The sequence below is a fragment of the Procambarus clarkii genome, chromosome 30, assembly GCF_040958095.1.
Source record: "Procambarus clarkii isolate CNS0578487 chromosome 30, FALCON_Pclarkii_2.0, whole genome shotgun sequence".
In the NCBI taxonomy this organism is placed as follows: Eukaryota; Metazoa; Arthropoda; class Malacostraca; order Decapoda; family Cambaridae; genus Procambarus; species Procambarus clarkii.
Window position 1 is genome coordinate 28,790,470 of NC_091179.1, and position 18,747 is coordinate 28,809,216.

Sequence of the window (18,747 nt, forward strand, 5' to 3'; positions counted from 1 at the left end):
ATTTATACCCATCACTCGATCTGTATATATATATATATATGACATATATATATATATGAGTGTCAGTATATATATTATATATATATAACGTATATATGTATATATACAACGTTTCGAACCTCCATGGTTCATTCTCAAGTGAAGAGATCTTACAATGCTGGTTGATTTTATACCCGCACTGGGTCAGGTGATAAGACAATAAAGGTGAAAACATGGGGAAATACATAAGGGATAAATGTGGGGTGAAACATAAGAACATAAGAATAGAGGTAACTGCAGAAGGCTTATTCGCCCATACGAGGCAGCTCCTATCTACATACAAAGATTAATCCAGTGTAATTGGCCTGTTATGTTGGACATTGTCTTCTGTGTTGGCATCGTTATGTTCTGGTCTTGTCCTTACTCTCATGGTGGGTAGACTCACCATATAAACTTACTCACTCTCATATATATATATACATATATATATATATATATATATATATATATATATATATATATATATATATATATATATATATATATATATATATTGTGACGATAATCTCCTTCAAGAGATTGAGCCTGCTCTTCCCTCCATAATTACGTCTTCACAATTATATAAAAAGACTATGGAAGAAATGTCCAACAACGACAACAACACCAGCAAGGCTTGCCAGGGTGAGCAAAACGTATGCAGCCAGCCACCTGTTCGAACTCCAACCACCAAACTACCCGTTGATCGCTACGGCTCCGCTGATTGGTCGCCGGTCTGGCTGCACCTGCACTCGCCCCCAATACTACCTGATGTCTGGGGTCGCCCCAACATCAGTCCTCAGAATGTTCAGTGCTTTCGTGGCCATCACACCTCCCAGCTAGACTCTAGCGTGTACTGAGAGAGGTGGTGGCTTTAAGCCAATATTCCAGCACCTCCCACTTAACTTTTGTTGCACTTCTTGTTATTTTGCCTTAACGTAACTTTTCATTGTGTCATTTAAGTATTCTTATTATTTTGATTCATTGATTTTATTATACATATTTGTTTGTGCATTATTTTCATGTTTTGATTTATTTAACGTAATTAAAATTTCATTGTTAAAGTTTACTTGTGTTTTGTGTGTCTTCTCCTTACCTTACCACAGACGAAGTTCCAGTTTTTCTATTTTTTTTTATAACTATGTGACGAGGCCATACCCCTAGCCTTAAACAGCCGAACACCAACGCGTTACCGTCACAAGTTATATGGGGGCCTGTCCGGGAGCTTCACTCAGGTACTGGTGTCAAGTGGTAATTTATGGTAAGCGTATTTAACTTTGTTAACGTAGCTTTACTATTTTTCATTCAATTTCATTTTTTATAAGGTGCGGTGTATTGTGCATTACGAGAGTAACATATAGTGAAGGTGAGACAACTTTGGATTACGTGGTGACTGTAGGCCTCAGTCATACTCTTAATTGGTCATCTCTCCCTCCTTGTTATTACTCGTATTTACCATCTATGTCCCTTGAATATTTCTCATTCTGACAGATCATCATATTGGTACCCTGGTACTGTGGTCTGCCCCGGGTCAAGAGTACCCAATCTTCTGCAATCTGACTGTAGGAGGACAAAGAGGGCCATAGTTCCTCTAGCTCGAACTTTAGTTGCTGAATTGGGACCTCAGCAGCAGTTCTCGTCACCAGTTGACACCTCGCACCCCTACACGTCAGTCAGAGATGATGATACATACAACGGTAGGGAATTAGCTTATTTTTTCAGAGCACAAAAGTTCGCTAATTCTGTAAGTATCATATTAAATTCAGTGGGAAAAACTTGCTTTATGTCCTATAGAGACTTGGCAAGGTATGCCTACATCCTTGGACTACCAATTTTACTTTTGAAGCATTTAACTGTTTCATTTGTTTTCGAAACTTTGTTTCATTTGTTAGTAGGATTTTCTTGCCCTTATTCTCTTACATGAGTACCGGGTACAAGATTTCCTGCGCCCTTGATTTAATTTAATCATTTAATATCTTTCACTTAACTTTAAATTGTTAAAGATCACACAGGATAGGTACCAGTTGCCACGTTGTCCTGTTTCTGACATTTCACTATTGAATATTCGTGTACCTTTATTTGCTAATTTCACCATGTTTCGTCTCCAAACTTTCCGTGCAAATCCAGCAGGTGAAATAGGGACTTTAAGTCGTGCCAAGAGGACTGAACTACAAACTCTTGCACATGAGTATCAACTAGAAGTTCCCTACCAAGCCAACAAAAATGACCTACACAACCTGTTGCTGGATTACTATTTAGAGCAAGGTAAGATAGACTCTGAAACTCATGAAACTTACTATATTGCAGATAAAACTGACTTGGCAACGCTGAAACTTAAACTAGAGCTGGCCAAGATTGAACGTGAGCAGCAAAGAGAAGCAGCTGCCATACGGAGAGAAGAACAAGAACGTGAGATTGCACTACTCCAGGAGCGGGAACGTGTACAGCTTGAAACACTCCAGGAGCGGGAACGAGTACAGCTTGAAACCAAACGACGCGAGTTGGAGATGCAACGCGAACATGACAAGCAACAAGCAACTCTGGCTCTAGAGTGTCGTCAACGTGAAATCGCCTTGGAAACTTCCCACTTCACTCAACGCCAACAAGCTACTGCCAATCTTCCCGTCAGTTTTAATATATCACATGCAAGTAAGTTAATGCCATCCTTTGTAGAAGCAGAAGTTGATGTGTTCTTTACCACCTTTGAAACCCTTGCTAATCAACTCAGTTGGCCTGTCGACCAATGGGCCACACTTCTCAGAGTCCATCTTACAGGTAGAGCTGCAGTCACACTCAGTACTTTGGCGTCTGAGAATGACTACTACACTCTGAAACAAGCAGTGTTGGACGCCTACCTCCTCTCTACTGAAAGTTATAGAAGGAAATTCCGTGACCACCTGAAGGCAAGTACCACTACCTTCCTCGAGTTTGCTAACACGAAACGGAGGTATTTCATGAAATGGCTGGAAGCAGCACATGTCTCTACTTTTACAGAACTCGTCAACCTGATGCTTGTTGAAGAATTCTTGAGACGTGTGCCGCCTCCTGTCCGCCTCTACTTAGCAGATAAAGAAGAAACCGACTACCTGAAGTGTGCTAAGTCGGCTGACACTTACAGCCTCATCCACCGGCTGACACCTGAACCATCCTCCAGTAAGAAGTCGTGGTACAGTTACGAAAAGGTGAGCCCCGATCAAGCTGGTTCACAACTGTACTGCAAGTATTGTAGACTCTATGGACATACCATAGACAAGTGTGGTAAGTCTCAATACAAGGGAACCACTGACCAACAACGACCCAAACCAACTCCTCCTAAGTCCGGTAAGCCTGTGATGAATGTTGGTGTTGATGTTAATGATCTTTCTCTTTTCAGTAACCACCTGTATACTGGAACTGTCTCTGCCAACGGTTCAAATCCGGAGGGACGTTTCAAATTGAAGATCTTGAGGGACACAGCGGCTCTACAATCGATCATCTTGAAGTCGGCTGTGCCCAACATCGTCTACACCGGGGAAACAGTCTTCATCACTGACCTCACTGCTACCACTCCATACCCTCTCGCCAGAGTCCACCTGGATTGTCCCTACGTGAACGGGGAAGTCCAAGTCGCCGTCAGGGAAAAGCCTTTTCCCATGCCTGGAGTGCAACTTCTCCTAGGCAACGACTTGGCAGAAGACCTGCCACCGACCAACCTGATCGTCATGGACAAACCCCAGGTGTGTAACTCTGTGCCAAGTAACCCTATTCTTGAGTATGTTCCAGCAGAGGTTCAAGAGAGTGATGAAGTTTCTCCTCCGGTTCTCGTGACCACCCGTGCACAAGCCGCACGTCCAAAGCCAGCTGACTCTACTGCTACCGCTGTCCCTCAAGACCCTCAGAAACTACCCCCGCATCTGACCAAGTTGGAGTTCCGTAAGTTGCAGAGGGAAGATCTTACTTTAACACCATTGTTTTTCCAGGCTGAGACTCAACCCGACAGTATTCCTGGGTTCTTCCTAGAGAACGACTTGCTCTACCGCAGATATAGACCCAGTAAACTGAAGGAGGAGGACGATTGGGCCAACACCGAACAACTTGTGATTCCCACCAGCCTGCGGCCCTCTATTCTACACCTGGCCCACGGAGCATTCTCCCACTACGGCTTCAACAAGACTTACCATGGGATTCGTCAAGACTACTACTGGCCAGGTATGGTAAATAACGTCAAACAGTACGTAAAACAGTGTCATACATGTCAGATGGCAGGCAAACCGAACGTCTCCATTCCCAGAGCACCACTGATTCCCATACAGGTGCCTGCGGAACCTTTCCACAGACTCATAATAGACTGTGTTGGTCCTTTACCTCGGACCAGTTCAGGTAACGCCTACATCCTAACCATCCTGTGTCCTACCACCAGATTTCCCATAGCAGTTCCAGTGAAGAACATCACGGCTGCTACGGTTATCAAACATCTATTGAAGATCTTCACTCAATACGGATTTCCCAGGGAGATTCAAAGTGACTGTGGCACCAACTTCACCAGTGATCTCTTCAAAAGGACACTGGAGGAGTTCAACATCAAACAGGTATTGTCCAGCCCCTATCATCCTGCTTCACAGGGTTCTCTTGAACGTAGTCATCAGACCATCAAAGCACTCTTGAAAAAGTTTTGTAGTGAAACCTCAAAGGATTGGGATAAGCAGATTGACCTAATAATGTGTATTTTCAGAAGTCTCCCCAATGAGTCCCTAGGAGTATCTCCTTATGAGATGCTCTACGGCCGTAAGTGCCGTACTCCCCTTAAGGCTTTCAAAGACTCTCTCAGAGATGCCACCTTCAGTGAGCATCAGAATGTGCCCCAGTTTCTTCAAAACCTTCAACACATTCTAGAGAGAGTCCACCGCTTTGCCCATGATAATCTATTGAAAGCCCAGGTGAGAATGAAGACTCATTACGACCAGACCAGCAAAGTAAGAAAATTCAAGCCGGGAGACTTCGTCCTTGCCTATTTCCCTATCCCAGGTTCACCTTTACAAAACAGATTTTCAGGACCCTACTGCGTCAAAGAGTGCAGAAGCAACAACACATACGTCATAGAGACTCCAGATAGGCGGCGGAAGACCCAGCTGTGCCACGTCAACCTCCTGAAGCAATATAATGGTACTCCTCCCACTGTCTTGATTAATTGTTCTACCTTCACAGAACCCTACATCCACAGTGAGACCATCCCGGCTTCTTCTCCCGAAAGCACTGACAAGGAGTCGGCGCTTTCTAATTCCAAAATCCTTAATGATCTTCCCAAATGCTTTCAGGATAATACTCGTGCTCCTATGCCCTCTTCTAATTCCACTCTCACCTCGTCAGATAAGCCCTACATCCTCCATGTCGACGCCAATGGTACCGACGATGGTGGTGTCGTGATGCAGCAACGAGGCGAGAAGAATACACCTGTCAGCGACTACTGCTACAAGGAACGACGGAACAATTGGCAAGGAGCTACTCTTCCTCATCCTGAAGCTTCAGCACTTCACTCCACACCTGAAAAGTGCTCGGTCCACCATCAATACGGACCACACCACCCTACATCTCCTGCAGCACGCCCACTTCTCATCTCAACGTCTTCTACTATGGGCTTGCTAACTGCAGAAATTCAACCTGGAGACACGCTATACCAAGAGTCTGACAACATCTTAGCCCATGATCTCTCCAGAGTTTATGAAGTAGAAGCAACTCCATCTAATACTCCACCACATAACGACGTACTTCTTCCAGAACCGCAGGCTTCGGGGGAGAGTTGTGACGATAATCTCCTTCAAGAGATTGAGCCTGCTCTTCCCTCCATAATTACGTCTTCACAATTATATAAAAAGACTATGGAAGAAATGTCCAACAACGACAACAACACCAGCAAGGCTTGCCAGGGTGAGCAAAACGTATGCAGCCAGCCACCTGTTCGAACTCCAACCACCAAACTACCCGTTGATCGCTACGGCTCCGCTGATTGGTCGCCGGTCTGGCTGCACCTGCACTCGCCCCCAATACTACCTGATGTCTGGGGTCGCCCCAACATCAGTCCTCAGAATGTTCAGTGCTTTCGTGGCCATCACACCTCCCAGCTAGACTCTAGCGTGTACTGAGAGAGGTGGTGGCTTTAAGCCAATATTCCAGCACCTCCCACTTAACTTTTGTTGCACTTCTTGTTATTTTGCCTTAACGTAACTTTTCATTGTGTCATTTAAGTATTCTTATTATTTTGATTCATTGATTTTATTATACATATTTGTTTGTGCATTATTTTCATGTTTTGATTTATTTAACGTAATTAAAATTTCATTGTTAAAGTTTACTTGTGTTTTGTGTGTCTTCTCCTTACCTTACCACAGACGAAGTTCCAGTTTTTCTATTTTTTTTTATAACTATGTGACGAGGCCATACCCCTAGCCTTAAACAGCCGAACACCAACGCGTTACCGTCACAATATATATATATATATATATATGAGAACAAGCCTGAATGGTCCCCAGGACAATATGCAACTGAAAACTCACACCCCAGAAGTGACTCGAACCCATACTCCCAGGAGCAACGCAACTGGTATGTACAAGACGCCTTAATCCACTTGACCATCACGACCGGACATAATGAGGTGATAGCCGAGGCTATTTGATCCACCCCACCGCCGGCACTCGGATAGTAATCTTGGGCATAGCATTTTACCAAATCACCTCATTCTTTGGGGCACACGTGAGGAACACAAATGCGAACATGCCTGAATGGTACCATTCAGGCTTGTTCGCATTTGTGTTCCTCACGTGTGCCCCAAAGAATGAGGTGATTTGGTAAAATGCTATGCCCAAGATTACTATCCGAGTGCCGGCGGTGGGGTGGTTCAAATAGCCTCAGCTATCACCTCATTATGTCCGGTCGTGATGGTCAAGTGGATTAAGGCGTCTTGTACATACCAGTTGCGTTGCTCCTGGGAGTATGGGTTCGAGTCACTTCTGGGGTGTGAGTTTTCAGTTAGTTATATATATATATATATATATATATATATATATATATATATATATATATATATATATATAAATATATATATATATATATATATATATATATATATATATATATATATATATATATATATATGCAAACAAGCCTGAATGGTCCCCAGGACTATATACAACTGAAAACTCACACCCCAGAAGTGACTCGAACCCATACTCCCACAACTGGTATGTACAGGGACGCCTTAATCCGCTTGACCATCACGACCGGACATAAGGAAGTGATAGCCGAGGCTATATGAACCACTTCCCCGCCAGCACTCGGATGGTAATCTTGGGCATAGCATTTTATCAAATCACCTCATTCTTTGGGGCACACGTGAGGAACACAAATGCAAACAAGTTTGCAAACAACACTTGTTTGCATTTGTGTTCCTCACGTGTGCCCCAAAGAATGAGGTGATTTGATAAAATGCTATGCCCAAGATTACCATCCGAGTGCCGGCGGGGAAGTGGTTCATATAGCCTCGGCTATCACTTCCTTATGTCCGGTCGTGATGGTCAAGCGGATTAAGGCGTCCCTGTACATACCAGTTGTGGGAGTATGGGTTCGAGTCACTTTTGGGGTGTGAGTTTTCAGTTATATATATATATGTATATATATATATATATATATATATATATATATATATATATATATATATATATATATATATATATATATATATATATATATATATATATATATGTCGTACCTAGTAGCCAGAACGCACTTCTCAGCCTACTATGCAAGGCCCGATTTGCGTAATAAGCCAAGTTTTCCTGAATTAATATATTTTCTCTAATTTTTTTCTTATGAAATGATAAAGCTACCCATTTCATTATGTATGAGGTCAATTTGTTTCTATTGGAGTTAAAATTAACGTAGATATATGACCGAACCTAACCTAACCTAATCTATCTTTATAGGTTAGGTTAGGTTAGGTAGCCGAAAACGTTAGGTTAGGTTAGGTTAGGTAGTCGAAAAACAATTAATTCATGAAAACTTGGCTTATTAGGATATATATATATATAAATGGCAAGTGTGACGTCACGAGTGGAGGTAGGTCCGGGTCGTGCGCCTCCGTGGCGCGAGGAGTTAGATACGACGCGTCGTCAAGGGCGGACGTGCGATAGGGGGGGGGGGTCCTGTCAGTCTGATAGTATTCGCCCCTCTCCGGTGAATATATGCATCACCATTGGTCTGCGAGCATCCTGTGAGGTCTTCCTGAACTCCTGAGGCGGACAGAAGAACGAATTGACGGGAAACGAGCAACAAGTGCTCCAGTGACAGGTGCTTAGCAAGAGTGGAGCCTGGGCAGTAAAGTCAGGGACGACTGTACAGTTTCACCAGTCGGGTGATGACGTAGCGGCTGGGCCAGTCCACCGTGAGGAAGAAGAAGAACAAACTAGCTGGGAATACGAACGACTGCAGCCGGGAGTAAGGACTGCAGACGTAGTTGTGAGGAGGAGGCGACGGCCAGGAGACCGACTCCAACCCTTCAAGAGGTTGTACTTTATGAAACGGACAGAGAGAAAGATCTAGGAGTTATTATCACAACAAACCTGTCTCCTGAAGCCCACATAAAGAGAATTACATCTGCGGCATATGCGAGGCTGGCTAACATCAGAACAGCCTTCAGGAACCTGTGTAAGAACCTGTGTATCTTCTATCAGTGTATTCCATGTGTTGAGCACACGTGCAGGTGGTACGACTATTTCCGCACATTTCTACGACATACGTGCGCTTCCAGCATCCACATACGTCCTCTTGTTCTACTTTAAATTTTAGGAGGCTGTACTTGTTCATCTTATATATTCTCCTTATTATTTTGTATGTTGTGATCATATTCTCTATGTTTCTCTTTTGTGGTTGTGAGGTCTAGTTCCTTAATATATTTTCACTGCATAGCCAGCTAAGTTTTTGCACTTAAAACAGTTGCGAGCCTAATTATATTTTTATTTTTAGATTATTTTTTTCACAAGGTCTCGATTCCAGATCGGTGCAGCCTATTCCAGCATTGGTTTAACAAAAGATGTGAATTTTGTCTTGAAACACTCCTTAATTAGGTTTCTAGTCGAGACTCTTATGTTTGCTGGCTACTCATATGTTGCCGATGACTCCCCGTTTATGTGTGCCTCTGGCGCTAGTGTTGGAAATATATCCACTCCCAAATAATTTTTCATTATTTTACACTTGCTGGAACTGAATTCTAGCAACAGGTTTTTGCCCTCTCTTGGTGTCTGTCAAGGACTACATGAAAGTTTCTGCAGTCCTCCTTCGTTATTACATTCCTCATTTATATGACCCATATGTCAGTTTTGAGAGTGTGATGTGATGTGTGCCGAGTGTGTACGTGTGTATGTACTTACATAATTGTACTTACCTAGTTGTGCTTGCTGAGGTCGAGCTCTGGCTCTTTGGTCCCGACTCTCAACTGTCAATCAACTGATGTACAGGTTCCTGAGCCTACTGGGCTCTATCATATCTACATTTGAAACTGTGTATGGAGTCAGCCTCCACCACATCACAACTAAATGCATTCCATTAATTAACTACTTAGACACTGAACAAATTCTTTCTAATGTCTCTGTGGCTCATTTGGGCACTAGGTTTCCACCTGTGTCCCCTTGTTCGTGTTCCACACGTGCTAAAGACTGTCTTTATCCACCCTGTCAATTCCCTGAGAATTTTGTAGGTGGTTATCATGTCTCTCCTTACTTTTCTGTTTTCCAGGGTCGTGAGGTTCAGCTCCTTTAGTCTTTCCTCGTAGCGCATACCTCTCAGTTCCGGGACGAGTCTGGTGGTATACCGCTGAATCTCCTCTAACTTTGTATTGTGTTGTATGGACTTCAAGCTGGAGCTGCAAATTCCAGGATTGGTCTGATTTAAGTGGTAAACAGGGTTCTGAACGATTCCTTACACAAGTTTCTAAAGGCAGTTTTTATGTTGGCCAATCTAGCATATGCCGCTGATGATATCTTTTGATATGGGCCTCTGGGGACAGGTTCCGAGTAATATCAGCCCCCCAGATCTTCCTCTCTATTTGACTCTCGCAGGATTTCACCTCTCAGATGATACCTTGTGTTTACCCTTTTGCTCCCTTCACCTAATTTCATTAATTTACACTTTCCTGAGTTGAACTTTAGCAGCCATTTTCTAGACAATTCCTCCAGTTTGTCCAGGTTGTCCTGAAGTCTTTGTCATCTTCAACTGTCTTGATTCTTCTCATAATTTTTGCTTCATCAGCATACAATGAGTCTATACCCTATGGAAGATCGTTTAAATATATTTGAAACAAGATGGGTCCAAGTACAGAGCCTTGTGGGACTCCGTTGGAGACATCTCGCCACTCTTATGTCTCTTCCCTCACAGTTACTCGCTGTTTCCTGTTGCTTAGATACTCCCTTATCCACTGGAACACCTTGCAATTTACTCCTGCCTGTTACTCCAACTTTTGTAACAACCTTTTATGGGGTACTGTGTCAAAGGCTTTCTGACAGTCCAGTAAAAGGCATTCTGCCCGCCCTTCTTTTTCTTGCCTAATTGTTGTTGCTTGGTCATAGAATTCTATTAAACCTGTGAGGTACGATTTACCATCTCTAAACTCATGCTGGTGGTGGTGTGTTAAAGCGCTATTTCTCTCTAGATGCTCTACGAGCCTTTTCCTCCGATCTTCTCCATCACATTTCATGGTATATATGTTAGGGAAACTGGCCTGTAGTTCAGTGCCTCTTGCCTGTCACCCTTCCTGTATATTGGGACTACGTTAGTTGTCTTCCAACTTTCTGGTAGGTCTCCTGTTTCCAGTGACCTGTTATACACCATAGAGAGTGGACCACTTAGTGATTCTGCACCTTCCTTTAGTATCCATGGTGAGATTCTGTTAGGCCTAACAGCCTTTGTCACATTCAGCTCCAACAGACACCTTTTGACCTCATCACTGGTGAGGTCAAATTCCTCCAAGGTTGCTTGGTTTGCCTCCTCCTCATTTAGTGCAGGGCTTCTCCTTGTTCTATTGTGAAAACCTCCTGGAATCTCTTGTTGAGTTCTTCACACACCTCCATGTCATTCTCTGTGTATCTGTCTTCCCTTTTCTCAGTTTCATCACTTGATCCTTCACTGCTGTTTTCCTCCTCATGTGGCTGTGGATCAGCTTTGGTTGGGTCTTGGCTTTACTCGCGATGTCATTCTCATACTGTCTCTCTGCTTCTCTTCTCGCTCTGAGGTACTCATTTCTGGCCCGCTGGTATCTCTCCCTACTCTCCGGTGTTCTGTTATTTCTGTAGTCTCTCCATGTTCTTTTACTCAGTTGCTTCGCTACCTTACATTCCTGGTTGAACAATGGATTTTTCTGTTGTGTGTTTATGTGAGTGTGTGAGTGTGTTTATGCTCATACATAGGAATTTGTTCAGTGTATTACCGCAATTGCTCTGTAAATATCCTGATTTATGTTTTACATCATAAAAAAAATATTAACAATAATAATATTCGAACAATAAAAAAATGATTTTCTTTTGTCTCCCTAAAATCTGTCTCCATAGTTTTAATGAGTTTACGAACACATTGCCGAGGTTGACGAAGTGTCAGACTTATAGGTACCTAAGTATGGTTTTAACAAATCACTATATGAATTAATCACGACCATAAACAATTCATATACCATGCCTGCGAGCCTGGAACACGACAGCCATCGTGCACGTTTGCAACATAGTGCATATTCCCTTTGTCTCGTCCTGTCTGAAATTAATGCAGTTTGCAACTGATGACAAACGATGAAACTTTCATGCCATTATCAGTACAAAAGAAAGAGAGAGATGAAAAATATGGTGATTGTCAGTGTTTGAGAGACCGTTCCCAATTTTCGAGGCTTGCCAATTTACGTACACATTTGTTTGGTATTTTATGTAGACTGAAAAAATTGTGGTAATGGCTGCATAGAGGCCTCTCTACATTACGATATCTGCTCCTCGGAATCCGAATCTCGCTTTCTGCATCTCGTAATCTACGTCTGGCTGTCTTAGTCTCGTTGTTTTAAACTGATATCTGCGATATCAGCAAGCGAGAAGTTTGTTATCCTTTTGAATCCTGGTTATTGTCTCTGAACTTTAACATACGCAATTTTTATTATAAACATTTTCATATATTCATATTATAAACATTTTCATATGTTTGTCCTCTAAACATTTTCTTATGTTTTTCCTATAAACATTTTCTTATCGAACATTTATATATAACTGCTTCTTTGCAAAATAATAACAATAACAGGCGAGTTAGAGCTTGGGCTAAGTTGGTATGGACGCTGAGAGTAACCACAATCCCCCTTACCACCTCCACCACAATCACCATCACCACCACCATCTCCATAACTACCACCACCATTACCATATCCACAGCCACCACCTCAACTTTGAACATATCCATCACCTCCACTACCCCCCCCCCCCCCACTCTCTCCATAAACAACACCATTATCTCCACAACTACTACCACTAGCATCATCTTCAAAATCACCAAGATTACCACCACAACAACCACCATCATCCAAAATGTTAATGTCAGATTCGATAAGCAATTCGAATGGCAGAGAAGAACTAAAAATCATATGGTATAGGGTACAGGAAGGGGTAGTAGGCAGGGTAGTGCCTGACAGTCAAGCACTGATGGGCAAGGAAAGCACCACCATAACTACAATTGACTTAAGCACCGCCACCAATGATGGCTTCTGAAGGAGGCTGCAGACGGTTTTTTTTGTCACCCGCTAACAAAATAAAATCAAGTACTGACCCAATATTTAATGAAGTGATAGACAGAAGGCCCTAAACTACAGACCCTCATCACTGATGAATATTCTGTGTAAAGTGTTGGAGGGGAAAAAATTGTGTTGAGAATAATTGAAGAACTCGAGAAAATAAGTTTTTAACAATGGACAGCATGGATTTAGAAGGGTAAAGTCTCACTTGACATGAGCCCCTTCTACGATAAGGTTACTAAAATATGAGAGGGAAAACACAGGATAGTGGAGATTGTATTTTCCTAGAATATTAAAAAAACATTTGAAAGTGTTCCTCGTAAAAGGCTGATGTATGAGATAGAGAAGTAAGATGGTATAACTGGGAAGTCACTGAATTTGGTAAGGGAGTACCTGAAGGACAAAAAACAAAGTCATAAAGATAAGATTTGGAGATACAAACATGTAACAAATTGGGTTGTCAAGGGTTAGGTCTGGGGACCACTACAGTTGCACATTTATATTAACGACCTACCCGACGGAATGACCTCGTACATGTCTTTGTTTACAGACGAACACAAAGTTAGTTTAGGTGAGTTCATTTATTATACACCCCATACCCATCTTGTGGGCGGTTGTGGAAAAGGTTACAGAGGCACATAATGGGCTCAGGGACTGAACCCCACAATTCATTTAGCTAAGCAAGTTACAATCTTGATGAGCTCGTTACAAAATTCAATATATGCCGTCACATCATCAATGGGTTCGAGATCGACCAAACGTACAGGCCAGTGTCCTTAACTTGTATACCATGCAAGGTGATGGAGAAGATTGTGAGAAAAACCTAGTAACACATCTGGAGAGAAGAGACTTCGTGACAACCCATCAACATGAGTTCAGGGAGGGTAAATCTTGCCTTACAGGCATAATAGAATTCTACGTTCAAGTGACAAAGACTAAACAAGAAAGAGAAGGATCGGGGTACTGCATTGTCTTGGACAGTCGGAAAACCTTTAACACAGTACCCCATAGAAGGTTGATGCATAAGCTGGAGAAACAGGCAGGAGTAACTGGTAGTGTGCTTCAGTGGATATGGGAGTAACTAAGCAACAGGAAGCAGAGAGTTACAGTGAAGGGTGAGACCAGGAATGGTCGAACAAATGGTTGTTAGAGTTTAACCCAAGCAAATGTCAACCTGCTCTCGCACAAGACAGCACATATATGACTTATTGCAATAAATGGGTCCTATTACAATTATTACCCATATTATCTTTGTACACTATTACAGTTATTACCCGTATTATCTTTGCACTGTACATAAATTGTTTCAACACTGCATGCACTATACTACCTTTTCCTTTTTTTTTCTTTTGCCCTTATGGCTTACACCGAGGACATGCATACTCTGGTTTAGACCGTACACTTGCCAGAGTCACTCCCACACAGACCCCATGGAACCACTCCGCGCACATATCACATGGTACCATAAATTTTCCATCGTATGGTTGCTGACACACACAGTAAAGGTCCTTGTATGGCACTCCCACTGGGTCCTGAACCTGTGACATACGACGTTTAAACTTCTCAATCCAGCTGGGGCATGTACGGTCCTTGCACTTCTTCAGTCTATCGTGATTCGCTGTGCTTTATCATTCTGGAGCTTGGCCATGCATAAACATGATGAGAACTTGTGGATGATGATGCCTGGGCTCTTCCACTGTGGTGAGAGCTTCCGGCACTGCCCCTTCACTTGTGCCGTATCTAGCAGGTAAACCAGGTCATCTCTTTCATAGACCTGTAGCCGTGCCTGTAGATCATAATCTCTCTTCATTCGTTCCTGATTTGTAGATAGAGACTTCCGTGCCAATCCATGCGCCTTCGCAATTTCCTTCTGCAAATTTGCTAAGTAAGGTACTGCATCTGATTGAGGTTGCACCTCCCGGGAAAACATTAAATCTATGGGCTGGTTGGTTTCCCGACCAAGCATTAACTTGTTGGGAATGAAGCCGGTCGGTCGGTTCACACTAGATCTGATGGCCCCAGCTATGTGTTGAATATAGGTGTCCCAGCTGTCATGTTGGGAACTGGGATAACACCGCAATGCATCCATGATGGTTCTGTTGTACCTCTCCACCTGCCCATTCGCTGACGGCCTGCAGGCGGTAGTACGGGCCTTGTGGATGTGCATCAATTCACAGAGTTTAGTAAACAAGTCACTTTGAAAATTCATGCCCTGGTCAGTGAAGATCTCGAACGGATACCCAAACCGGGTGAAGAACCCATCAAGTGCTGCTCTGGCAGTGTCCTCTGCAGTTTGGGACGGTAATGGCACACACTCAATCCATTTAGTGAACTGATCTTAGGCAATGGTCTCAAAATGTGCAAGTGTACCCTTTCCATTGGTGCACCCGCATGAAACTTAAGCAGCTCGTGCCTGCTGGTCTTGGATGCTTTTTTGTTCACACTACAGTGGCGGCATGATGCCACATAATTTGCAACATCCGTTGATAGTCCATACCAAAAGTACCTTGATCTGACCCGCTCCATTGTGCGATTTCGGCCCTGGTGGCCCATATCAGGTATATCGTGGCATAGATTCAGTACCTCCTGCCTCATGCTGGTGGGTATATACAAAAGCTTCTGGGCAGCTCCCCCCTGATCTACTTTGTGCCACCACCAGAGCCCATTTTAAATGAGAAAGGCCTCTTTGTTTAACCAGTAGTATTTTGTGGCAGGACTGGATCCGAACATCCGAACAGATCACCTTCTGCTGGCTGACGGCCTCCCAGCCATTCTCTTACCATTCTCATGTCCATATCTCTCTCTGTCTGTTTCTGTAACTCGAGTAAATGCAATCCTAATCTGTCCGCCGTTGTTCTAGTGATGATCTTAACACTCACTGCTTCTGGGGCAATTGCATCTTCCTCCTTATCCAATGTCTCTGCTGGCTCCCTTCGGCCATCGTCACCAGGATCCCATGGGAAGACAGCCAAGTTGGAATCCTCCGACCACTAGTCTTGAATAGGAGCTATAGTGCTCACCTGTCTAATTGTCCCCCGGATCTGAACATTACATGCACATCTGAACGACCCTGTAGCCAGTGGGAAGACGTCATCTACCGTTTCCTGGAAGATCACCCAGTTCTGATGTGCCCTGCGACAATATACACATCCTCCACTCGGCAGGTCCTGCACTGGAATGTCCTGGCGAAAGTGGGTACATGCTTGTTGGGCGCCTCCCTCCCTGGATAAAGAGTTTGCATTGTTGTGTTTTTTCCTGCTCTATGTTGGATTTTTAAATCAAATTGGCTCAGTTCCTCCAGCCAACATGCTAATTGGAAATGGGGGTTCTTAAACCTAATCAGCTAGACCAAACTGCCGTGGTCAGTGCGAATGATAAAAGGCTGCTTCAAGAGATAGTGCCGAAAAAGCCTGGTAAACCTGACTACTGTCAATAACTTTTTCACATTGGTGCAATACCTTCTCTGTTCTGGAGTCAATGCGAAGCTGGCATAAGCAATTACCTTTTCTTGCTTTTCTTGAACCTGTAGCAGCTCCGTTCCAATCGCCCAGTCGGAGGCATCGGTGTCCAGGATGAAGGAGTCATATCCATTAGGTAATCCCAGCACCAGAACTGTAGTTAAGGCCGTTTTGATAGCTGTAGAGGCCTTCTGATGCTTGTCTCCCCATTCGATCTGTTTCCGCTGGTCAGTGCATACATGGGTTCGGCTAACTCAGCGAATCCCTTTATGAAGGCCAGGTGGTAGTTGACCAGTCCCAAGAATCTGTCCACGTCTTTGGATGACCAAGGAGTCTGCCATTTCACCACTGTGTCTATCGCCTCTTTTCCCAGTTCTAGTCCCGCCCTGCTAACCATGCTGCCCAGAAACTCAACCGGCTACTTAAAGAGGGCTCAATTTTGTGGTTTCAGGCATAAACCATAGGTCCTGAATCTCTCAAATACCTGCACTAAGTTGGAGAGGTGGCTTTGGAATGAATCGCCCAGCACTAGGAAGTCATCCAAGAATGCTAGCACAGTTTCCCAATTTAGCTCCCGTAACACCAAATTCATAACCCTGGCGTAGGTAGCTGGAACATTACAGAGACCAAAGGCCATTTTCTTGAATTCGAACAGTCTGTACTTGGTGATGAATGCCGTCTTCTTTCGATCTTCTTCTGCTATGTTGATCTGATTGTGGAAGCTTGAAACGATGCCGGGTTGGCATCTAGCTTGCAAAACCATTCGTTTCCCGCCAATGTGTCTAGGCACTCATCGACTAGGGGGAGTAGGTACACGTCCTTTATGGTGCGAGAGTTCGTTTCCCGATAGTCTACGCACCACTGAACTGACGCATCCCTCTTCTTTACCAGAACTGGTGCCGATGCCCACTCAGATACTGATGGTTGGATGATGCCTGCGTCGAGCATGCGCTGAAGATGTCTTTTCTCCTCCTTTGCAAAGAATGCGAGCGTTCATCGTATTTTTTGTTTCACGGGTCTTGCATTACCCGTATCGATGTGGTGAGATACCTTCTTGAACGATCCCAGGTCAAATTCACTTCAGCAAAAATGTCCTGAAAGTTGTATAACAGGCGAGTCAGTTGGCTCGCCTGTTCTGCTGCCAATGTTTCTTCGACGTCCTGTACCATGGTCATCATATGAGGAGGTAGTTTGACTTGGGTTTCACTTGGTACCTTCCCCACTGCCCTTGCTGCCACCGCTGGGCACGGCCCCGGTAGAATTTCCCATACTGCCTCTGCATTGGCCACATGCATCTGCCTCTTTAATGTAATATTCCACCCCGTTACATTGAGTACACATACATTCAGGGGTTCCTCCCTTCTGATGGTGCGTGCGAACCACTGGCACCCGTCCATCCTCCAAGGGCTCCACTATACACTGGGCATACTTTTGTCCATTTCACATTTGACCTTGGCCACAGAATGTGGTTGGATAACAGTGCATTGGGACACCACTACTTTAGCGATGCACGGTCTAGGTTAGGGTTAGGCTCCTCTTTCTTCTCTAACTGCATAGGGATCACCTGTGCCTGTAATATCATTTGAGCCTTATCCAGGACTATACTGTCACCGTGTCTTTTCATGAAATCAAGCCCTAGCAACATGTTATCTGCAATGGGCGCCACATACACTCCCACAGTGTATTCCCGTCCCGCAACAGCAAGGGGATGGGGCCCACCAGTGTTCCCGTAAGGTGCATACGTTTCCCTGCCGTGCTTAAGGTTATGTGTTGTACCACCTGGGGTGATGGGTTCAGCTGTTGATGGATCTCCTGAGAGATAATGGTGACCTCGGCCGCTCTATCCACTATCGCCTTGACCTTCACATCCCCGATCTGGACTGGAATCCAAAACAGCCGATATAGCCGAATCTGAGCTGTCTGATGGTTATTTGAGCTCTTCCCCTGTCCTGCCCTTCCGTGTCCGACGCCCCCTGGCCCGCCCCTATCTTGTTCTCCCCAGGGGGAACCCTGTCCGCTAGCTGAGTGAGCCTGGCCTCCTGGTCTAATTCGTTCTCGTCCGAGTCTGAGTCTGAGTCCAGGTCGTCCCGGCCTACTCTGCTGATAAAATCCGCGATGTCCTCCTCGCTTACCGACAATGCCTAGTGGGTCTGGTCGTGTTTCGAGCCGTCGCCCATTGAAAGTAGATGTGCTGTAGCGGCCGACTCGTATGTGTGCTGACCCGGCCCTGCATCGCGCTTCAACACCCTTACTGGGCCTGTTGTACTGGGTCGGATTTAGGCCGAATGAGCCGACCCGGCAGCATTTAAAGACCCTTTCTGGTCTTCAAATGAAATGCGCTGCTTGTTGCTCCCGGGGTCCCTCTGCGGGCGGATTTCTTCCCCGTCACTTCCGGGTTCCGGACAATCCCGAAGCACATGACCCTCTTTCCTACATCTGAAGCACTCCATCGGTCGCCTGGGGGATGGGGTACGACGATTATGCGGCGATAGGATG

At 44.3% G+C, this 18,747-nt stretch overlaps 1 protein-coding gene across 1 annotated transcript; it reads right to left on the reverse strand.

Moving 5' to 3' along the window:
- Positions 1-14,393: 14,393 nt before the first annotated feature.
- LOC138369989 (uncharacterized) lies at positions 14,394-17,420 on the reverse strand. The gene is made up of 6 exons (XM_069333756.1): positions 17,382-17,420; positions 17,123-17,223; positions 16,736-16,973; positions 16,296-16,475; positions 15,574-15,783; positions 14,394-15,125 (listed from the first exon to the last, which is right to left on the reverse strand). The coding sequence occupies exons 1-6, from the start codon at positions 17,418-17,420 to the stop codon at positions 14,394-14,396; spliced, it is 1,500 nt and encodes a 499-aa protein (XP_069189857.1).
- Between the last annotated feature and the right edge of the window lie 1,327 nt (positions 17,421-18,747).